Genomic DNA, 25,492 nt, shown 5'->3' on the forward strand with positions numbered 1-25,492 from the left:
GGTGAACTGTGACTCTGATCTCCCTACAGTTCAGACTTGGAACCATGTGATATTTTTTCAGTTTCCAAAGTTGAAGAAATACGTTCATTATTGAACTGTCCTTGTAGGTCCAGTCTTGCTTTGACACATATTGACTCTAAGAATTCCTTGTAGTATTTTAATTATGGAATCATCTGTGTGCCATTTGTGATGTCTTCCACTGCATTTTTCTAGATACATTGTCATATGTTCCTCCTAAATCTCTGAATATATCAATCCATTTTATGTTGGTATTTCTCCAGGATTTGCCCTTAGTGTAAACATATGGTCTATACATGATCTTCACGCAGTAAATCCACATTGTTCTTCAATGCCATTGAAACCAGTTTGTAATCTGTTCTTTATTAATTTTCCAAATGTTTTTATTGAATTCAAGACACAAATTCCATGGTAAATGAAGTACTACAGTCTACTTTCTTGAATATCGTAATAATGTAACCTAATTTTATTTAAACTCTTAAATCAAAGGCTAATCTTCAGTAAGCCACATTAGTACTATAAAGCAGTGAATAAAAGGAATAATATTTCCGTAAAGGATGAGTATTTTCCCTGGACCAAAAATTCAATACAAATGGAGTAAAACATTAGTATTTTACTGTAGACAAAATTTGTGCTAAAATGGTTCAAATACACATTTTCATGACTCACTGAAGCTGCTCCAAGTCATATACCTTGGGCTTGAAGTTTGGTGATCATGCTAATGGGCCAGATTCTCACTCAAAGTTGGAAATGTTAAAAATAAAAAAAAAAATAAAATAAAAAAACTGTGCCTCAGAAAAACTGGATTTGTGGAGCAAACATGCATGTACAGTCTTAGACACAAAATTACCGATCTTCTGTAGTTTGAATTTGTGGAAGTCCACTTCGGGTAGCACCTGCTTCATATGTCTAAGGAAAGGATGTTTATTTTGCATCTAACTTACCTCTTGTATATAGCTTTGGTATATATTATTATTTATAACAGTTGATCTATGAACAAACAGAAAAGCAACAAACAAACAAATAAGATGTTTGTTCACATGTAAACCTAAGCTCTCACTGAATCAACCGAACTCTTCAGAAGCAGACTTATTTTTTTTTTTTTGGTCTAAGATTATACATTTAAGATAAACCAATGCTAGACTGTAGAGGAGCATAATAAAATTATGGATCAAGCAAGTATTTATTCAAAATGAAATGTTTTTGGCGACAGAAAATGCACGTTATCCAAAATAATGAATAAGGAAATAGGCAATTCACATGGAGGAAATAAAGAAGAAACATAAAAGTACATAAAATCAAATGTGAAAAATATATCCAAGAAGATGTTAGGTATGAAAAATAATTAGCCACCAGCGTGGCTCAGTCGGTTAAGGCGCTTGCCTGCCGGTCTGAGGTTTTGCTTGGGTGCGGGTATGATACCTGCTTGGGCTGATTACCTGGTTGGGTTTTTTCCAAGGTTTCCCCAACCGTAAGGTGAATTCCAGGTAATCTATGGTGAATCCTCGGCCTCATCTCGCTATCACCAATCTCATCGATGCTAAATAATCTAGTAGTTGATACTGCATCATTAAATACTGTACCAACTAAAAAAAAAAAATTTTTTAAGTAATTATAAAACAAAAACAAAAGAATGGTGGACTAATGAAATAAAACAAGTAGTTCAAGAAAAAGCTGTATTCCAAATATGACTGAATAACTGATTTACAAGATAGAAGAAGGGAGGAGAATATAAAAAAGGAAAGAAGAAACAAGTAACAAGGAAAATAATCACACGAAATAATGGGACATGGGTAAGGATATGTATAAATGTCAGTTTCAGACGATCGACAGAAATATGGCTTGTGTTACAAGATTTTCGGCAAGAAATTTAACATGAAACTAACCTCCTGTTGATAAAATGAATAAAAATAAACGAATGGGTGAAATATTTAAAAATAATTCTAAATGATGATAGAAATAAATATATCAAAGAAGAATTGGAATAGGTATATTCATGAAAGTAAAAAATGGCAAAGAACCAAAAATAGATGGATCAATATGTAGGTTATGAAAATTAAAATTTACGACCTTCAATTAAAGGTGACAACAAAGATGGCAGTGCATGCATAATAACTATTTCTAATTTTATTGTAAGTAAAAAGGACAATAGCCAAGGTTAATAAAATAATGCTCAATTCTTATTCAAGATAAAATGTATATTTCCAATAGATATAATGGGATGTAATTATAATTACAATCCCACCAATCTGTGACAGATCGGTAAAGAATTGCACATATTTTAAATTATAAACTTTCCAACCAATATAATTGTGAGAAAATAAGTATACATAGTTTTTTCAGTATCTATTTATGACATATGCTTTATTTTAGTGGTACTTTACATTTCATGCATCCTTCTCTTGATGCAAAGCTGCAGCACACCTGTGTAATTCTGAAAAGAACTTCAATATATTTATAGGCATAAGATGGCTTCATTGGTATATAGACAAGTTCCATTTGGAAGAAAACTATGAAGTAGTTTCAAAACTGATTATTTTTCTTTAGTTGTACAAGATGAAAATACTGTAAATGCCTCTTCATGTACAAATTATTTTGGTTGTACCAAAGGAATTTTCTTAAATAAGATGCAATGAACGTTTTCAGCCTTTCATCACTTTCAAAGGATGAGATTGTAAAAAAACTGGACAAGAAACAACAATATGCTCATGACATAGATTGATATGGTTGCAACTGCACAATTAATATTCAAAACATTTTCATCAACATAATTCATTTCATTTCAAGAAACCAGTGCAATGTTAACAGTTCTCAGAAAATTATAATCATGAAATAAATAATTTTCTAGTACAATGGTATTTATCTTCTGATTGATAAACTGCTATGTTTCCAAACAATGTTTACCTTTTATCAAAGTCTATTTTCCGTTAATTTTGTGTGCAATTATTTTATATACAAATGCAAATTCTTTTGTATTATTTAGTTAATATGGGGAAATTAATAAGTTATTATCCGCAAAATTATCTTTTCTGTTACAGGTTTCAAAATGGACCGGAACAAACTAGTATGGTGTCCTGGTTCATAAATTCTTGGGATCCTTCCATTCAGTCATGTAAAAATTAATCTGAATTGTTGTTGTTGTTTTCTAATGCCAGGCGTTTGACAATAAAGTCATTTGACCTCTTGCACTCCAATATTTTTCAAAGATATTATCATGACTAGCCACTGAAGCACAGATTTTGAGGTGTTCCGAATCCATTTCTTGGTTTGAGTTGCACAATGGGCAGTTAGGGGACTGATATATTCCAATTCTATGCAGGTGTTTTGTAATTGAATAAATAAATCATGGCCTGTTGCCAATCTAAATGCAGCTACAGACGATTTTCGTGGTAAATCGGGAATTAACTGTGGATTTTGATGCAGAGAGTTCCATTTTTTCCCTTGGGATTGAGTTATCAAATTTTGTTTGTTGAAGTCTAAGTATGTAGATTTAATAAATCTCTTCACAGAGTAATACGTAGATTTAGTAACAGGTCTGTAAGTAGCAGTGCTGCCCTTCTTTGCTAAAGCATCCGCATTCTCGTTTCCCAGGATTCCACAATGGGATGGTATCCATTGGAATAAAATTCTTTTATTGAGTGATAATAATTGAGAGAGCAAAGTTAAATTGTATCTGAGTATCTGAATTGTAGATTTATTTTATTATTATATCTAAGACAGTGGCACTTACAGCTACCTATTATTTTATTACAAAAACTGCCCCCCCACTGAGGGTAAAACAAAAGTAGGGATGACATTTTGTTTCTACAAGTGTGGCAGTATTGTAAAATTTTCTCTCCAAACAAATTAGTGCTAATGTGTCCATGTTTTCAGTTGGATTATTGTATTACAGCTTTCTTAATTGTCATGTAATAAAATCAGGAAACTGTTAGCCTTTTCTTAAGCAGAATTTTAGAATGTAAATTGACGATTTAACTATTTCGACACTTTTTTTAAGTTATTTTTCAATTATTTAGGGATAGTAATGAAGTGTGAGGAACACTCTTCTTTGATCGCCTGCCTTGTGAAGACCTAAATCAATTTAGGAAGGGTGTCAGACTAAAGTATCAGTATTTTTAGTGATATCCATGAATGACATGGGTAACCTGAGATGGGAATCTCAACCTATCACCATTTTTTTTCCACTCAAACCTAAAGAAACAATAACACATACAACAGAAAACGAGAAAAAATACTAGCAGTGGTAACGTAATCTCAAATGAGAAAGTATCTTCACAATAAAAAAAAAATAAAAAAAAAAGCTTGAAAGAAGAAACAAGAAAAAGGAGAAAGGAAAATAGCATGAGAAATAAAGAAAAGAAATATGGAAAAACAAATGAATCTGCTGTGAAAAAAATTGAAGATACACGAAGACATATCAGAATCTGAGAATTCAGATGATAGTGAAGTATCTTACAAGGAAACAGATGATTCTGATGAAATGGACGTACATCATGCTAATGAAAAGGAAATCAAAGAAGGGTCTCTTGTAATTGCTGAATTTACAGGTGGAAAAAGGAATTCGACAAAATACTCTTATTTCTGTACTGTCCAACAAATTGAAGGCTCTTTGATTAAAGTAGTGGAATTAAAATGTGCTAAAGTTTAAAAGAAAGAATTTATAGCATTTATGACATCTCATACATATTTATATGAAGAGATTTTGGGGAACTTGTCACATTAAAATTACAATCAAAAGGAGAAAGAATGAGAAATGTATTTTAAAGAAAAGTAAAATACAATGCATGATTTAGTTTTTTTTTTAGCAATAGCATTTTAAATTAGTTTTTTGTGATACCAATGGCTTTTAGTTGTTGTGACTTGAAATATGTGAAAAAATATTGAAATATTGGTCTAAATAATGCTTCTTAATTTGTGTCATTAATTGTAGAATAAAACTGTATGTAGTTATTTCTAAACACTAAAGGCCAGTTCCCACAGTGCGTATTTCAGTGATGGATTGCATGCTGGGAGCACTGATAGGAGTTCTGCATGCTTCCTTAGTTTGTAAGTACACAGCAATAAAATATGGGACTTCAGCTGTTTTACACTACTGGTTTAATTACTTTATTACAACATTTACTATTGTTAATGTAGGACTTCAGTTGTTTTCCACTTATGGTTCAGTTTTTTCTTCATCATGAGTATTCGGAATAGATGAAGCAGCAGACTCTTTGAATTAAAGAGTCTGTTGTGTATGAATGGTAACCAACCTCGAAACAAACACGAGAAACAGCAGCATAGTCAGTATAGCACAAAGCTTGCTGGCCAGCAAGGAAATAAGCATCATGGGAAACGCGCTTAAAAGTGTTTTAGGTATAGATGCCAAAAAGTGTCAGCCTTAGGAATCTATAGGCGCATGTAAAGATGTTAAGATTCTGACAGATTTAGACTACTTTACGTAATCAAATTTAAATTCTAAACTGTATATGAAAAAGAAATGCAAATGTTCATATTATATGCCAGTAACTTTCAATGGACTAAGGAAAACAGATGAGATCACCATTGCAACTTCAGAAAGGAGTATTCTTAGGAGAATTTTTGGCCCAAAGAAAGACAATAATACTTGGCAAATATGAACAAACAATGAAGTCGAATAGATGTATGGAAATCCAACTATTATAGTAGAAATTAAAAGCAAAAGAATCTCATGGCTAGGACATGTGACAAGAATGGAAGATGATAGAGTTGTTACAAAATTGTTTGATGGCAAACCTGGTGGTAAAAAAAGGACAAGGAAGACCAAGACTTAGATGGGTGGACGATGTAGAAGACTACTTACGAAGAATGAATATCAGAAGATGGAGACTGAAAGGTAAGGACAGACGAGAGTGAAACAGAATTATAGGAGAGGCTAAGATCCTAAATTGGATTCATAACGCCAGAGTAGTAGCTGTAACTTTCAATGAACAATGAAGAATATTAAAAAGAATTTACATTTTTCCTTAACATGTTAGCTATAGGTGCCACTATCTTACACAGAAAGATAAAAATCAATTTTCTCAAATATTACAAATAAAAATTAAACTGAAAACTAAAAATATTTGCTAAAAGACTGCATTTAAAGTTCAACAGAATAATAAGCAGAAACCACTTCAAAGTGTGGCATAAACACGGTAACATGGTCAGTATATAAGCTGTTAACATTAAAAACAATAGTATTACATTCTATGGTATTCAGAGGATGATGAAAATCACATCAAAACTAATCAATCAGGTAAAATAACACCATAATTTAAATATTAACACAGTGAAGTTATTTAAATAACTTAATAGTTCATCACTATTACGTTATTTTGTATTTTACTACACGAAAGTGTGGATATACTAATAATTGTAAAATAAACTTTTAATAATTTTTTGATTAGATTATTAGTTACAGAACTCGCAGTGATTATTTGTAAGGTAATAAATGTGTGTTCTGGTTCGTAAAATGTTCCTTTTGGTGCCCTGCTGGTGCATAGCAGATGATTTATGATAGCTATTGAAGCAGATACACAAAGATGTGTGCGTTTGCATGTGTGCATGAGCATAGTTTCCCAAAGCATTATAAGCAGCATTACACTGTTACTGCTCAACTACAAATGAATTAAAATCATAAGTGAAATGGACATAGGAATGAAGCTGAAGTTAAAATACACACTTCTTAGTTCCCCAGTGTTGTCCCCGCACTTAGAATAAAGTAGTTAAACAGCAGTTGGTACTCATTCATGTATTACATGGGACAGATATCTTTGCCGGTATCCAATTTATGAACTGTAATCTCCACAGCGACATCATCAGTACACACTGAAGGAAATATCAGTTGCCTTTTAACCAAATCACATGTCAGTGTTTCACAGTGGGGGACAGTATTGCATATCAAATGTTGGCACAGATAGTACCCACTGTTTCTTTCCTTCTGTCACTCCCTGCTAGTACCCCTATGTGGACATAAATACAATAGCAGCACCACATTTCTCATTATTATTAATCATGATAATGATGATGATGATGATGGTGACGATTTAATTTTATGGGCTTATTTCATTGAAGGTTTCCCACCCAACAGACTATAATGTTTATACTATGGATAGAAAAATAGCATTATTATTCCTGTTATTAACTGGATCCCTATTCCAGAGATTCTGATTCAAATCCTATTGAAATTTGTGATGGATGACAGTGTTTAGGGAAATTTACTTAGAGTATATCCATTTTACAGATTTCCAGATATCACCATGATCTGGATTTTGATGAACTGTTAGATTTTAATTACACTCATTGCACTGTATTTATAGATTGTTTAGTGTTCCTATATTTTTAAAATATTTCATTTGTGTGATTTTCAAAGATGAACTTTGTGCCTCATGGTTCTCCACATAGTCCATCCTGCTTCATTCTCTATTTAATGTGTCTCGAGGTTTTTCGTATGGTCCATCTTGCCCCATTCTCTATTTAATGTGCTTAGAGGTTTTTCATATGGTTCTTTCCTTCATGTAGAAGCTATTACAGTATGTTACGTCCATTTTCGGATTTTCGTTTCAAAATTCTATTAAGTTCCTTCACTGGAATGGTGAAAAGTGGAGTGAGACAAGTGACCAACAGGGTTGGAGCTCTCATAGATTCTTCCTCACAGGCTCAAATTCCCTTCCAAGAACGTGCAATTGCGTACCTTATAATCATTTCTCCTCTCATTTCCCCCTTCATTGTATCATTACACATAGTCCGTCTCACTTCTTTATCTAATTATTATTGGATAAGGGGTACTCATCTTGCCTGCGATAGTATTTACTTAAGCCTTAAATCCATCCTTACCTAACCTAAAATTATATACGGTACCAAGAATACAGACTTTCACGCAATCCAAGGGATTTCATAAATCTCATGTCACATTTTTATTTTATGTTAACATTTTGGTCATATTCTGTATTTTATTGACATTAGCAAAGCACACAACACTATGCACTGTAGAGACAAACAGTTCATAACAGAAAAATTTTCATGTTACCAACCATAATAAAATTATTTTAAGATTTAAATTTCTCCTCTCAACACATATTCCATTGTTGGAATCCAATTTTGTATACAAAGTTGTCATCACAAACACTAAATGTTGCCAATTTAGCTTATTTTAAATTAGATTTAGCTTATTTGAATGGCTTATTGTTTAAATTTAGCTCATTTGGTCATTTCATGTTTTGTATTTATTGCTTAATTTAAGAACTCAATCCGGTATGGTCTAGTGGTTAGGATATCTAAGAACTCAGTGAGTATTTTTTAAGTTATGGGAAAATCTGCAAGTTTCTTCTATCTTCCTCTGCAGGACACTATCATTATTTAGAACTGCAGTAATGGAACAAATAGATTTGCTTCTCCTTTGAACCTTGCCGTTGCCAGGTCAGTACTAGAATCATGTCTGGAGGATTGCCAATTAATCCACTTTAAGATAGGAAATACCAAAACATGTTTTCGCCAAACAAATGTGCTCTGTTTGGCTAGTTTCTATAGAGTAATTTTTATATATATTCAGTAGTTTATATTATATTCAATTTTTAAACTTCAAGTAGTGCAGTAATATGTAATGAAAGAAATACAGCATTTTCATAATGAAAATGTGTGTGTATATCCAATGCCTACCCACTTCACTTGCGTGATTCGGGTTCTGCATATTGCGGATAGATGGCAGGGCTGTGACCCATTTTCAAGTTACACACCACTTCGGCAGGCCATGCTGTTCAATCATAATGAAAATAGATGCAGAAAAAGTGCAATAAAAATGTTGGAGGAGAGGACTGAACCTGAATTACAGCAAGAAAGTTTATTCAAGGCATCCATCTAGTCTAGCGAAATATCTGATATCAAGCTGGCAAGCCTATAAATATTTTCAGTAGAGGAAACTGCGTTTTGTACTGAATTAAATGAACAACCTTTTAATCTCATTTAATTAATTGCTCCTAAACCGACCATGTTTAAAACGAAATATTTCCTACAAATGGAGAGATTTTATTTTGCAAAATGTGTGAAACTGAAGTGGTTTAACATTGTTAAAAGGGGTAACTTTATGAACAAATTTTATGTAAACTTAAGTATCATTTTAACAGTCATTTTTAAGCACTTGTGGGTCAACAAAATCCAAGTCCTGATCATCACACATTATCAATGAACTATAAAGAAGTGTCCCACCATGCCAGCCACTACCAAGCTCAAACAGGATTTATATCTGGCCAGCCATATGAGCTGAAACAGATAAAAAGAACATGCGAAAGATACCAATTATTGTTTTAATATAGTAGCTCGGTACTAGAGTGCTGGGCTTATAGGCCAGGGGCCTGGGTTCAATCCCACTCTACCCTGAATTTATAACTTGTGTTGGACAAGCCTGTAGTCCAGGTAACACAGGGGTTTTCTCCCCGTACTCCACCTCCCCTGTGATATCACAATTCTCCATAACTGTCCATTCATTACGAGTGTAATGTGAGCCCACTGCTTGTGATGTATTCTGGATAGTCTCTGACGAACTGAGTGGTTTACACTTCTCGGCACTAGCAACATCATAAGTTGGGCAAATAATGAAAAGTTAAGGGCCCTGCCATTAAAAAAAAAAAGTTATCAGTTAATTAAAATGAGAAGTTTGTGATACAGAAGCAATCTTTAGAAAGATGCAATAAGCCAAGCATTCATAAATTTTCAGCACACTTAAGAATATGATTAATGACAATGAAATTAAATTCAGCTTCTTCTCTAACAGTCAACATCATTGTCGAGAAATGTATTCTTGTTTAGCATTTTGTTAACAAATTTCTTTTATCACTTTTGTGACAGACTTTGGGCTTGTAAAATTACGATATTACTATTGCACGATATTAGGGAACACCCATTTTTTAGCATCCCTTGTTAACTGCAATAAATGATCATGAAGATTATATTTATAAAAAAAAAACTGGCATTCAGAGTGTAAGTTCTTGTTTTATAATCCTGGGATGTCCAGAGAGATTAGCATACTTTTCAAATAAAAGGCAAAAATCGTTCAATCAGTCTTATGTAAGAAATATTCTTTAGAAATGAGATACGATGCTGCTCATAACCAGTATCAATTGAATACTATTTATTTTACAATTTCACTGCGAAAACAATAGTTTACTTTGAGTTCATGGTAAATAATATGCAGATATAATCAAACATCAGTCATTTGAGCCATGAAACAGTGCCAAACAGCACACACACCCACACTCATGCACACACACATACACACACAAACAAACAAACAAACGAACAGGAATACAAGATGCATGGCAGGTGCACTAATATTCCTGTTCTGTTCTCAAGGTAATGGAATGATTTTAGCCATACTGACTAACAACCCGACCAATATAAAATAAAACAATGATACTTAGAATAGAACCTGTTATAAATAAAGATACAGTATATAAATGCTCTTCAAAGCAGGAAAGCTTCCTGATATAAACAATTTATCACTACCCATATTATAATTCAAATATTTCGAAATTATAATAAGAATAATTTAAATATTACATGAAGAGTAAAAATTTCATTTAATTTATAGGTAATATTATAAGTTATTCACTGCATTGCTAGTCTTTATATAAATAATGAGCATCAGAGAAATCCATCTGAAATATCCCCATAGAGCATTATGTACTATACTTTTATGACTAATTACAAAGAGACTCCCCAAATATTGCATTTAAGAAATCACAAGATCTTGGAAGAAGTTAAGGAGTGATTTGTACCAATACTTTATATGTTTATGAGATAGGAGATAGCAGCTATTAAAAGTAAGAGCAAATAATTTCAATGCGAGATCACGTCATAATTCATTAAACGAATACATGAAGTATCAGAATCCTTCGAATAAGTTACGTTTTGCTTATCTGTACAATCCCTCATGTACAATAACATTTTCAACTAGTTATTTAATAAATCTTTACACTTCAATGATAACAAAAGTCACCTTTAACTTTTTTCTCATATTACGTACAAATCTACATCACTGCCCCAAATTATACATGATTATGGTACATTATCAAAATTATTTGTATCAAAATGTACAAAGGGGGAGCAAACTGCTCTGTTATCTTCACAAGTGACAAGTGTTCTATGACTATCTCTACAAATTGGAGCTACCTTATCTAGAGAAAAGAATTTTGTATCTAATGCTTATATTGGAACTATTACCTGTTTCCACAATTCGGTACATGCACTTGAAGTAAGTAGAGTTAAGTTTGTAACAGTTCTGGGAAATGACCACAGGAAGAAAACACACAAATATTTTCACATTACACATTATATACATAAAATAAAACACTCACATCCAACTTAAAAATCAGCATATTTACAACCAAAATAAGCATTAATCAAACTCATTGTTCCATATAATGGCAATTGTAAATAACAGTGAAAATTTTGTACAAATCTTTATGTATATTCTGATACACCTTAAAACAGTAAGGCATAAAAAGTGGTAAGCATATCTTTAATGAGGAATTTAAAAAAGTCTCAATATATACAATATAATACAATTAATGAAAGCGTCTGATTGTCACACAACCACACATGACAGTTAATCAACGCCGGCGAATCCCTGTGACCCTTCAATAGCTTTGATGAGTTTGTCCCGCAGCTGTTGGTAACTTTCATATGGGGGTAAATCCAACCTATTGAAACTAAAAAACAACAATAATATTAATACTTGGATTATTCTTGAAATTAATTTTATATGCTATTTTTGGAACCCTTACCAAAATTTATTTTGTACTAAGGACCTGTGAAACAAAAGACTGATACACTTATATTCTCCCAACTTTAAAAGCAACAAAAGTGAAAGCAACATGACATATTCAACTGAACAATGTTTCTTATGTTATAACAACAACAATGATTATGCATGATGAAGAACATGTCAGTTTGTACAAAATATTACATCTAGTCAAATATTTGTTTCATTTTCAGTCACATTAAATTTTATTACATATCACGGATAAGTATCAGTTGTTTTAAATTAAATGTTCAATTACTCGTAAAACAGACTTCACCCAGCTACTACATGCTCCAAATCTGAAGATGTTAGGCTTTCAGAAGCATCCTCTCTGAAATTTGCCTGTTTCTAAAAATATTGCTTCACTCAGGCATGCACTTGGTATGTTTTCCCATTACACTCAATTTACTCCAAAAATTGCTCAGAACATACAGTGTATAATGTAAGTGCATTTCCTTTGAGCTCTGAAGCAACAAGAATATTCAAAATGCTGTCGTCTCATCAATTGACAATGAAGCTACTTTTACTGTAGAGATTGATGCTTCAGATTAAGCAATTGGAGCTACTCTGTCTCAAAATAATAGACTTACTGCCTTCTTTTCGAGATCAATTTCTATATCAAAACAGCTTCATTCATTCGCTGAAGAGACATGCTGTAGTAGAGACTTTGAGAAAATGGAGACACTAGCTCCTTGGTAGACACTTTCGTCTCGTAACAGATCTGTCTCATTTATGTTCAACTTTAGTCACCCAGGAAATATAAAAAATGAGAAAGTCATACGTTGGAGATTAGAACTCCTTACTTACAAGTACGATATGATACATCAATCAGGAGGGGGAAAAAATACGGCAACAGATGCTTTATCACGAATATGCTTGGCAGTTGGAAGAAGTTCACCTGAGCTGCACGAAAATCTTTGCCACACAGGAGAGACAAGAATGTACCACTGGATATGCAGCAAGAATCTCCCCTTTTCACTTGAAGAAATTTGTAAAGTACGAGGACTATTCATAAAGTAACTTCCGTTTTCATATAGTGTGCGTAACAACAGAGACAGTGGTGCTGGTCTTGTGGTGGAGTGTGCCTTGTAGCAGTATGCGTCAAGCAGCGGTAGAGTCAAGGTCGTGTCTTTGTTCCTCTCTGAGCCATGTACTGTCAAAATGTGTGCTGCAATCGCAAGTCCCGCCAGGTGTGAGGTACGTTCTGTAATAAGATTTCTTGTGGCCAAAAACTGTAAAGCTAGTGAAATCCATCGCCAACTTTGTGAAGTTTATGGGCCAGACGTAATGAGTGAAGGTAGTGTAAGACAATGGTGCCATATGTTCAAAAATGGGCGAACCAATGTCCATGATGAAGAGAGAAGTGGTAGGCTGAGTATCATGAATGCAGATCTGATTCATTTGGTTGACGAAAGGGTTAGAGCAAACCGCAGGTTTACCAGTCGGAGCTTAGTGAGGATTTTCCACAGATTAGTCGTACTCTTCTGTACAAAATGATTATCGAAGATTTGGGCTACCGGAAACTTTCTGCCTGATGGTTGCCTAAACTCCTTTCTGAGGAACAAAAGACTCAGCGGATGGGAGCAGCACTGTCCTTTCTTGAGCGTTACGAAAGAGAAGGGATGCTTTTCTCGATCAGATTGTGACAGATGAGACGAGACTTGGGTGGAGTATGTGAATGCAGAAACAAAGCTTCAATCAATCCAGTGGGACCATACTCACTCCCCGAAAAAACCCACAAAGTGTCGTCAAACACTTTCCACGAGGAAACTCATGGTAACTTAACTGTCTTCTGCGACAGAAAAGGAATTTTGCTAGTGGAGTTCTTAGAGAGGAATGCCACAATTAACGCTGAGCATTACTGTAACACACTAACAAACTTGAAAAGGGCCATTCAAAACAAACACCATGGCATGTTGAGCTCTGGGGTGATTTTCCTGCATGACAACGCCCGGCCACATACAGCGCGTCGTACTGCGACCAAACTATATAAGAGTTCAACTGGAAAGTATTGGATCACCCTCCCTATAGCCCAGATTTGGTGCCTAGCGATTACCATCTCTTCATGCACATGAAGACGTGGCTTGGTTCAAAGCGCTTTGACGATGACAAATAGTTGAAAACCAGCGTCTTAGGTTGGCTTCGGTCGCAGGCAGCTGAATTCTACGATTCGGAATTTCAAAGCTCGTCAAACGCTACAACAAGTGTCTCAATGTGACTGGAAACTATGTGGAAAAATAAACTAGAGTGTATACTTTCAAACATAACCCAATTCTGTAATGTCATTCACAGATTTGTAAGAAATAAATGGAAGTTACTTTATGAATAGCCCTCGTACATCTTGATGCTGTGTTTGTGCTGAAGTTAAACCACATTTCCACAAACATGAAAGTCATCTTGTTAAAGGCACTCAGCCTTTCGAGAGAATCAACATGGACTTCTAAGGCCCTCTACCTTCAATTTATAAAAATCGTTACCTTCCTATTCTTGTTCATGAATTCTCTTGGTTTCCTTTCGATTTGCCCTGCCAGAACTGTTACCTTGAAGCTCAAGAAACTTTTCCCTTTAGTTGGCACTCATGCATATGTTCATTCTGATAGAGGTTCGAACTTCATGTCGCAAGAACTCAAGTCCTTTTCTATGCTATAGGTATTGCCATGAGTAGAACTAAATTTTTGTGCATTTTATGACAAATTGAGAAACAATACGCATTCCTGTTAAGTTATGAAAATTGAACTGGATATCACACAAAATTATGATAAAGATCTACGAAGTAGCTTCAAAAAGTCTCTGGAATATGGGTAGTTTATTAGAACAAAATACAATAACAAATTTTACACATTTCCTTCCAAGTAATGAACTCTTGCAACTACACACTTTTGCCAACATTTGTAAAGTTGTTGGAAACATTTCTGGAACCCATTCTTTGCAACCTCCCTCAGCTGCTTCATTACATTAGCTATGTTGTCTTCAGGACCCGTGAACCATGTTTCTTTCAATGCCATTTTCATGTGAGGAAACAGGTTAAAGTCAGCAAGTACCAACCAAGTCTAGGAAATAGGCTTATGGGGTATGTTGCAGAGTTCTCACATTGCATTAAACAAGATATCACTGATCAATACATTGTTGTATAAGAGGACTCAATTGTTTGGTGCCCACTTTTCTGGATGCTTCTGACTGCATCCCTAGACGACCAAGGATTTCAACTACAGTTTCTTATTAACTGTTTGACCATCAGGGATGCATTCATGGTCAATTATACTTTGGGAATTGAAAAACACTTCCAATGTGACTTTTCCTTTGCTCTTGTCCAAACGAAATTTCTGTTTCCTAGGAGGGGTTTTTTTGATTTCCATTCTCAAGACTGGCATTTCGTCTGTGGGTCGTATCATTAGCATCATGTTTCATTTCCTATGACAATCCTACTCAGAAAATTGCCATCTTCATCACCCACAGTGATAAGGTATCCTGCCAGTATCAATCAAATTTCTTTTTGTTCTCCAGTTAATATTTTTTAACCATGTGTTGACAAACATGATACATCCTCAATACTCTTTCTTCTGTCTCTTTGAACAATATTTCGAATGTACTCAATGTTCTCATCATTATGTGATGTGGATGGGTGTCTGCCACAAGGATCATCATTCAAACTTGTGCGACCTTCACAAAATGTTGTTCCACATGCAAAGACGAAACTAGGGGGTGGGATGCCTATTCTGGGGGGAGAGGGGGGGGAAGGCGCCAAAAACTGTCTTGCTCTGGGCACAGTGTAGTCTAGTTTCATCACTGGCCACATGTACATTTGCAATTTCATCATCGCGTCATGAGTGTTACCAACATAAAAAAAACATAATTTTCTCTTTGTAACTACTATTATAAATAATAGATGCCAAATCTGAAACATTTTTGAAAATACCTTGTATACAAGATACACTTCATCACTTATATATTTAATTGTAATTAAAATGAATTATTCCAGTGGCTTGAAACTGGGGGAAAAAAAACTACTTCAATAACACATTTATGGAGCACAAAGTAACATTACATACCATGTATGAGCACGTGGATAATTTTCCGGTAAACCCCACTTCTCTATAGTAAACAGCTGCGGACCATTGCTGCCATATAATTCTTTAAAACCATTCATGGGAACACGAGATGTTCCTGTTACAAACTGTAGTAGTCTTGCTCGCATCTCATTGTTAAATGAAAGAACAACCTATAAAAAAAATTATATATATTAATAAATGAAATTAATTAATATATTTAAGCAACATTGTAGATACTTTCTATAATGTATTAACAATAAATACATAGGTCTATATATAACAACTATGAACATTAAAAGATGGCAGGGGATTCATAGAATCCTCATAATTTCATGGGATGTGTAAATGGTTGGTGGTTGTGCGAGTTTAAATAATCGTAGGTCACCACTTGATGAGAATCATCTTAGCAAAAACATAAAACAAAGAACTTGAATTCTTAACAATATAAATTCAGCATTCCCTGCTCACGCCACAAGTAATATCTTGAATGTAATACATAAATCACAACAGCAATCAGATCTCCATAAAAATGACCATATTCCAGGAATGTGGCCTTTTCAAATGTACTGTGAAAATTGTGCAGCTTCTGTACATCTTAATAAATCCTTGGAATAATGCCATTTCCTAACAGAAAGGTGTATTCAAATATAACGAATAGCATTTTTAACTGACGTTATAAAAAAAAGGGACTAGAGCCCTTTCTAAAATGGCGATTTTTTATATATGATTATATTCGAACTTAATTTACTTTTCCAATATGTTGCGGGTACCCACTGCCACTAAGGAGCAATGATATGTTACGAGTTGCAACAGCATGCTACCGCTAAAGAGCGAGATCTGCATAAAGTATTACAGAAATGGTGAAGAACATTTTTCCCACACAGGTGTCCACTTAAATGTTCCACATTAAAAAATGCAATGGAGATATCTGTAACAATGGTCAATGAAAAAAATATTTTTGTCTGTTACCGAGATAAATTTTGTTGCCTTTTAATGAAATGGATAGGAATGGAAGGTTTCTTGTTACCAATGAGTAACAGAACACCTTTCAAGCTAGTTTTTGAAGAATCTAGTTCAGTCTTCATTCTTGTGGCTGATGAATGTAACCTATTTCTTCCATTTGGCCATTTACATCAGACCAAGAACACATAGAATTCACCTGTTTGTAAAAGGATGCCAATTTTTATGATAGTCCTGATAATATGTAATTGTAGTACCTTTAATAGGAAATTCCACTCCCTCAGTCTAGAGACTAACAACCTAAGCTTAACAACAATTGTTGGCATTGTGTAATGAGATTGAAACTCTGCCCCACTTCCTTGGTTCCTGCCCCCATGGTGAGGATCTCATAATACCAGGCATTATGTTAGGTCAAATACCACATAAGATCTACGATATTCTCGTTTTTTTTTTTCTTTTTCTTTTTTTTTTTTTTTTTTTTTTTTTTTTTTTTTTTTTTTTTTTGGTTCTAAGGAACTTCATGGTTTATCAGAGAATGGCAATTTCCATAGGATTGACATACTTGCTTTATAAGACTGACAAAAGGTTACATTATTGATCCTACGATCAGATATGAATCCTACAGGAATCAGCCTGAAGATGTCCACTTTTAAAAAAGAGCTATTTATGACTACTATTCCTTATTACAACTGAGAATACCAACTTCATTCAATTCATTTTATTGGATTAATGGTTAGTGCAAAAGAGATGATAACCAAGCAGTTTGTGAGCTTCTGTAAAGACTTCAATATTGATAAGTCAGTGATAAAGAGTATCTCCCGCCCTCCATGAAATACACCATTTACATCCTCTGGAATTATTTATACACATCTTAACCACTTATATTGATTTAATGGCCAACTGACTTGTGTTATATATATAATTTTCTTTTCGTTTTTATACTTTTCTACTGTTTCACTGTATACTTTGTTAAGACAACCCCTTATTGGGGAACTGATTAATAGATTTCAACGAGGGCTGGATATGTGATTAATTCTTGCGCTTAGGCTGTTTAAGCCCATTTTATGACCTATATGCAATAACAATCTAATGCTGGGTTGCAAGAAAGCATTTATAGATTCGTTAAAAACTATTGGTCTTATAACTGTTCACTTTGCGTCAGTAAGCATTGCAAGAACAACCTTTAAAGCTATTGGTTCGTTAAAGCACTCTGTAAACTATAGGTCGAAAATCGGAGCTATAAACTGTTAATGAATCGTTATCCACCATATTGTACATATATTGCTTGTTTTTGTATCTGACAGTATTAAGTAATTTCGGGAATATGTTATCAGAAACAGCGTAAATAAATGTAATATAAAATGTAATATACATATCACAATGAATTCGAGATTCATGTGCATATAGGAAAACTTCTGCGAATAAAACAATTTTATTACTATTATAGAATCGTCTGATGTAGAAGTTATATTGGATATGGCACATCTACCAAGACCAAGAATACTGAGAGACAGATCGAATCCTCTAGAAGAATATGATAATATTGATTTTAAGGTTAGATTCAGATTATCGAAAGACACATTCATGGCTCTCTTGCATGAAGAAGGGCATTGGAAAACAAATCTCACGCAGTAAACAGTATCAGCAAGTAACCAGCTGTTGATTGCCTTGCACTATTACGCAATAGGAGCATTTCAGAATGCGATAGTGGATCATATTCACGTTTATAAATCTACAGTTTGCAGAATAATGAGATGTGTAGGAGCATTGCAAGAATGAGAGAATACATTACTATACCTCAAGGAAATTCTGTACAAACAGTAAAACAGAATTTCTTCTCAATTTGAAATTTTCCCAGCATTATCGGTGCTATAGACTGTAGCCATATGAAAATTCATAGCCCTAGTGGACGCTTGAATGAGATGTATCGAAACAGGAAGGGTTAATTCTCTATCAATCTGTATCAAGAATCACTGCACGTTGGCCTAGGTCAGTAAATACAGTATTTGATGTCTGTCTTCTACGTGCAAAGTTTGAAAACAATGAATATCCAAAAACACAATATTACCATAGTGACACATGTATAATAAGGGAATTATTTGCACCGGCTATGATCACTCTGTCATTTTAAATATTTTCCATTTAAAGATGGAATAGCTAACAGAACGTTAAATATCACATTTGCAACGACCTATACTTTAAAGACTGGAATAGTTTAAAGGTCCATTACTTAATGAGAGAATAGCAATTCATGGAACAGGTTTCTTGCAACCCAGCATAAGTCCACTTACTTTCTATATAAATTTTAACATGAAAAAAACTAAAATTATGAAAATAAGTATTACTTATTATTGTTAAAATTTCGCAAATAAAACAAGTATTGTTGGAATTCGTTTAAAAACTTGAATTTTTTTGTGATATTATAAGAATTCGCGTTATTCCGTGATTCAAAAGTGCGTTTTTTGGGGTTATGGCAAGAAGTATGAAAAATGGTGCAAAGTATTGGCAAAATGAGAACAATTCATGTTATCGCGTCTCACAAATTTCATGAATCTCTTCTCTATCAATCTCGCAAATTTCACGGACCTCTTCTCTATCAATCTATGAATATGAGGCATACATCACTTCAACATAAGACAAACTAATACCATTACAACATGTTACACTCCACTTAAATATTCATGTAATAATGGAGTTACTGTACATATCTTAATAACAGTTGTAGCTTAGGCTTTCATAGTGATTGTGTTCCATCCATGTGTCAACTTACAATATCTTCATCAATTCAGAACTACTTACAGGTTTCATTATTAGAGTTGTAATGCTCAATATCTGAAGAAATGTCTACTTTGTTAGATTCATTATGCCTGGATAACGCAAATAACTAACATCCAGCTACCCCTTCAAATAGTAAGGCTGTCCTAAATAAGAGGTAGTCACATTCAAATAAACTCGAATGAACATATTGTGACTTTAAATTCAAAACGCCCCACCTGCTCTTGCCTAGATGCGTGCGCAACTTCCTTTGCCATGCTCAGCGACCACTGATCTTGCCCTCCTGCCGGACGCGTGTTTGACTCTCGAGGCAGCGAGAACATTCCAGCATGGTTGCCACAATATGAATGTATAATTTAAGCATGTGTAATGTATTTGAAATTGTCTAAATATCATACTAAAAAATGCCCATGATCTCAGTCCTTATATCATAGTGATAATTGATATGGGTGTACTATACAAAACTAGTTAGTTCTAGCATTTCAAAATTATAAATATTAACCAGATCTCAGTTGCTGTTTAAGTCTTATGTGAATAGTAACAATTTAGATATTTGTGCAAAAACAACACGTCAATTATTGTTATGCAATGATCTCTCCTTGCTCCTCTCTGTATTTTTTTTTAAGATCAGCTTCAACTTTAACTTTAATGAAGACGAGGCCTTGCAGGATTATATTGGAAAGCAAAAAGGATTAATGGGTTATGCCAATATCTAGCCATTGGAAAACAACACTAACTTTAATATGAAAACACTCCCCTTTTATTCAATTATAGCCATTACCATGCTTTCTGATAATGGTTTGATCGAACAATGTTCTGCTACAATTGACTTATCTGTTCAAAGTATTCTTTTTTACGGGTTTCAATATTACAACAACATGTTCGACCAATGTATATTTCCTCCCACCGACATGAAATTTGATATACCATGCCCAGAGTTTTGGGTCCTGCATTATCTTACACAGATTTTAGGAGAATGACTACATTTTTTTGGCAGTACTCATAAAGTTTTGACATGGGCATTTACCAGCCTTTACAATTTGCTAGTCTAGAAATATGAAATTATTGCAATGAAACTAGAATTTTCTTTTGCTTTTCTACCATTTATCATCTTATTAACCTCGTAACTATTATAAGTTTCCACAAAATTTCTAAATAAAGTTCAAATTTATATTGTCCTCGTCATACATTTCAGCTCTACTTACTCTAGAAGCTTATATGTGTAGGTTTCAAGTAAATATGCTTAAATTAGACATTCGAATTGTTCATTTGATTTCAGTTGTATCTAACAGTTAGTGTGGTTATATTATATAAACAAGTAGTACGATAGTACGAGAGGTCCCATGTTCAGCTGTTTGGGCTACCTAGGCATAATGAAACCGAGAGAGTAGACGATCCTTCAGGATGTTGCAACCTCCATTTGTTTTGAAATACCAGAGATAATAAGTCAAGAAAACTGGAAACCCAAAATTCTGCTTCTCAAAAGTAATTTATCTTCCTATTTTTGTATGGCAATATTTTGTAATACTACATTTTTTAAATTTAAAACATTTAAGTAACAGCAAGATATAAATGAGATATTGTATTCAAAATTTCTAAACACAAAACCTTAACTCAAAATATAACGAAAACCATGGGAAATATATTGTAAGAAAATCTGACAACTATTTGATTGAAAGAATACATGAGAACTTTAATATCTCGAACAACGAATAAAGATTCCAGAAAATGAATAAAAGACCTTCACCCTCCATTAAAATGAAAAAAGATATGAAACATGTTCGTACCCTCCAAAACCACTGTACTGTAATATGATTCGGATGATAATCTCCTTTATATAGCGTGTTTTGCTTCCAATCTTTGACATCAATATTCTGTATACCACACATTAACAATTCAAGCTCGTGTTCATCAAAGATTTTAACTAATGTGAGAGGCACCAGGCCATTAAAACCATCAAGGAATGCATTCATTTGATCTTGAACTCTTGATACAAACCGCCACTGGATCACCAAACTGTAAAAGTCAGAAAAGAAACACAACAATTTTACTGCTTTGTATTTAAGCATGTAACTTAATTTTATATATAATAATAATAATAATAATAATAATAATAATAATAATAATAATAATAATAATAATAATAATAATAATAATAATAAATGGTACCACACCACACTGCTTCATTATGTAAACAATCATCTCTCTTCTTAAACTTACAGGTTACAATTAAGTATAAATCTAATAGTTCTTAAGTATAGGCTATACTGGAGTTACCAGTCATCACACCAACACCATCACTGAGTTCCCCTATGGTTGGGTTGCCAGCAGTTCAGAGAGAAGGACAATGTTAAAGAAAATAAATATTTCTTGAAAGTAGTATATAACGACTGCAGTTGGAGCATTTTATAAATTCCTACTCCAACTCATAACTCTGTTCTTAATATTTATATTGTATTATTTTTACTTTTGATGTGACATGTGCCAAAAATCTTATTTTCACTTGCTATTACTGAACTTCTAGATGTATTTTCAGCCTTTCTTATCTGGCTGTATAAAAATAACATTTCAAAATGTAAATGTGCCATTTTAAACTTGAGATTCTATTTTATGTAATATCCCATTACACTGGTCGACAATGAATTTTCGCCAAAAGTATTATATGTACAGTATGTTAGATATTGTTGCGCTGATTTCAGATCTGGTTTTACTTTTGTCATATCACAAATAGTTTTCAATCTATTCATAATAATCTCTTAAGTCGCTCCATTTATTTCCGTGCGGCTAATAGTGCGACACTCTTTAGTGCCTTATCTTTTGCTGCGTACCCCACGCGTAAACTTCCTGTCCTAGATAAAATTTATCTTGTCCTTTTTCATCCCCATGGAATCATCTTCCTCAGTCACAGTTTGTAGATTGAATGATACACAATCGTATTACAGAGTTATAATGAATCTTGTGTGATAGTGATATATTTTGAGGTGCTGTGTATTTTACATCAATTAATAAGGTGAGTAGGCCTGTATCTTTTACTGGTGCATGTAGTTGTTTAACTAAAAATATAATACATAATCTCGCAATTCTTACCGGGGAACATTCCAAACGCCCCCTCCCTTAATTTTGGGAACTCATTAGGACCTCGGTATATTTACGCATTCTAAAAAATATAATTTATTTGGAGAAATTGTACGCAAATAGATAAAGGTACTAATAGGCTTTATTCTGTTACAGATTAAATCACCTATCATGCCCCGAAAATGTCTAAATCATCCCAACAGCTTCTGCTACATATACGGTTCCTTCACCCCGAAATCTCAACGGTGTACAATCACTCCACGGCTTCAGAAATTGTATCAATTGTACTTTGGTTGTCCTCTTGGTGATCAGGATAAAGGGTGGGCACCACATGTTGTATGTAAACCCTTTTCGACAGGCTTAGGGGACTAGGTACAAAAGAAGAAAAGGTCGATGCCATTTGCTATCCCAATGATATGGCGAGAACCGAAAAATCACACTGACGATTGTTATTTTTGTTGTGTTAACATTAAGGGTTTTTCTGCCAGAAACAAACACAAAATTTTATACCCAAATATTGAATCTGCAATGAGGCCGGTCCCACATGACGACAACTTACCCATTCCGAAACCTCCAGCAAATGAAATGGAACTGTTCCAGGAAGTGGACTGTGACTTAGGCAGTGATAGTGAAAATTTAGAATGTGCTTCTGATCGTGAATACATTCCTGAGTTTACTAGTTCCGAACCACAGCGATTTACCCAACATGAACTAAACGATCTCATTAGAGATCTTTCACTACCAAAAGATAAGGCGGAACTTCTAGCTTCTAGGCTTAGAGAGAAACATCTTGTTGAAGAAGACGTCAGGATATGCCACTATAGAAAACGGACAAAATATTTAGAAAAGTTTTTTTCTTTAGATGGTCCAATGGTCTTCTGCAATGATGTGCCTGGACTCTTTGAGGGACTAAAACAACAATATGTTGCATCAGACTGGAGGTTATTTATTGACTCTTCCCAGCAAAGTTTGAAGGCCGTTCTTCTGCACAACGGCAATTTAAAACCTTCTGTACCCATTGCCCACTCTGTCCATTTAAAAGAAACCTATGAAAATATGAACATAGTACTCAAATCAATTCAGTACGATGTACACCAGTGGCATATATGTGGAGATCTGAAAGTCATTGGCATGTTGATGGGTATGCAAGGGGGGTTTACAAAATTCTGCTGCTTCCTTTGTCTATGGGACAGCCGAAATACAAGTGAACATTACACCAAACGAGACTGGAAATCTAGAAGCACTTACAACCCAGGTGAAGAAAATGTCCAGCATATCCCTCTAGTTGACAAACAAAAAATACTGCTTCCCCCTCTCCATATAAAGCTTGGCTTAACGAAAACCTTTGTGAAGACGCTTGGAAGGAGAACTTCAAAAGGATTCCAGTATCTGAGTGAAAAATTTTGTTGTGTGTCAGCTGCTAAACTACGAGAAGGGGTCTTAGTGGGCCCACAGATCAGAGAGCTACTGCGGGATCAAAAATTCGAAGAAAATTTGGATGAGATTGAAGTAAAAGCTTGGAAAAGCTTCAAGTGGCTGTGTATAAACTTCTTAGGGAAGACAAAGTCTCCGGACTACAAAAAAGGAGTTCAGGAAATATTGGATGCATATAAAGAAATGGGTTGCCGTATGTCCCTAAAACTTCATTTCCTTCATTCTCATTTGGACTTTTTTTCCAACCAACCTTGGTGATGTCAGTGACGAGATGGGTGAAAGGTTTCACCAAGACATCAAATCGATGGAGAAACGTTACCAGGGTTTCTGGAATGAATCCATGATGTCAGATTATTGTTGGATGCTGTATCGCGATGACAGAAAAACAACATAAAAGACAATCATCTACTAAGCACTTCTAGCTTCCAGTTCTCTAGAAATCTATAATCCTGTTTTTAATTATCACTATAAGTGTCATAATAATTAATAATATACAAATCTGATCATTTTATCATTACATAAGTGTATTGTTATATTGATAACATTTAAATGTTTGTGTATTTCCATAAATTTAAAGTATTGTGTGTAATTATAAATCTATTTCCATAAATTTAAAGTATTGTGTGTAATTATAAATCTATACGTGACACGAAGAAACGGAAGGTGTATCCGTAATCTGCATGAAAAATTGGTCTAGAAAAGTATAATTTGATCTCTGGCAATTAAAAAAAGTTAAATTTTGTCGACCAGTGTATTAGCTATCTTTTTTATGAAGATTAAAATAAAATAAATCAGTTAATTGTTCAGGTACTAGTTTCCTCTGGGAAAAATAAAGATTAATCAGAGATGACATTACAATAATTTAATATTTTTTTCTTACACAGCAGAACTAAACACTGAAAATATTTTGCCTTCAAAATGGTTGAATATTTTTTTATAGAAAGAAAATAAAATGAAAGTCATTGTATTGTTCAGATGCTACAGTTTCCTTCGGGGAAAAAGTTCTTACCTTCAAAATGGCTGCAGATAATTTCATTCTGAAGAGAGAGCTTCCAATTTGGACATCACCCATCTCTATACCATTCTGAACAAAATATTCACTCTTTTCACATCATACCCTCATGGTCGATTGGGCAATATTTTATTAGTCACCACATACTAACCAACTGGCTAGTCTCCTAAATTAAGACAACTCTCATTCTGCTTGTTTTTCTGACATGCTAAGAGAGAAATGTCAAGACAAGCTATTAAAAAAAAGGGGGGGGGGGGAGGCCCATGAACCAAATCAGAGCTTTGGCTTTAACATGCCATCTTGGGAACTTGTGGACGACCTGAATTCGGCCTTCAATCACTCAGTCTAAGGGCTTGCTTCTCTTGACTACTA

General features: G+C 34.0%; 1 protein-coding gene across 4 annotated transcripts in view; it reads right to left on the reverse strand.

Moving 5' to 3' along the window:
- Positions 1 to 2,195: 2,195 nt before the first annotated feature.
- Positions 2,196 to 25,492, reverse strand: part of Nedd4 (E3 ubiquitin-protein ligase Nedd4) — a 97,907-nt gene continuing 74,610 nt past the window's right edge. For all 4 annotated transcript variants that reach the window (XM_069826379.1, XM_069826378.1, XM_069826380.1 and 1 more), the window contains 3 exons: positions 21,387 to 21,615; positions 15,865 to 16,034; positions 2,196 to 11,723 (listed from right to left, as the gene is read on the reverse strand). In XM_069826379.1, coding sequence (XP_069682480.1) covers positions 11,621 to 11,723; positions 15,865 to 16,034; positions 21,387 to 21,615 — 502 coding nt within the window. In that variant the 3' untranslated portion in view covers positions 2,196 to 11,620. The remainder of the gene's footprint in view (positions 11,724 to 15,864; positions 16,035 to 21,386; positions 21,616 to 25,492) is intronic.

This window comes from Periplaneta americana, chromosome 5, assembly GCF_040183065.1.
Source record: "Periplaneta americana isolate PAMFEO1 chromosome 5, P.americana_PAMFEO1_priV1, whole genome shotgun sequence".
Taxonomy (NCBI): domain Eukaryota; kingdom Metazoa; phylum Arthropoda; class Insecta; order Blattodea; family Blattidae; genus Periplaneta; species Periplaneta americana.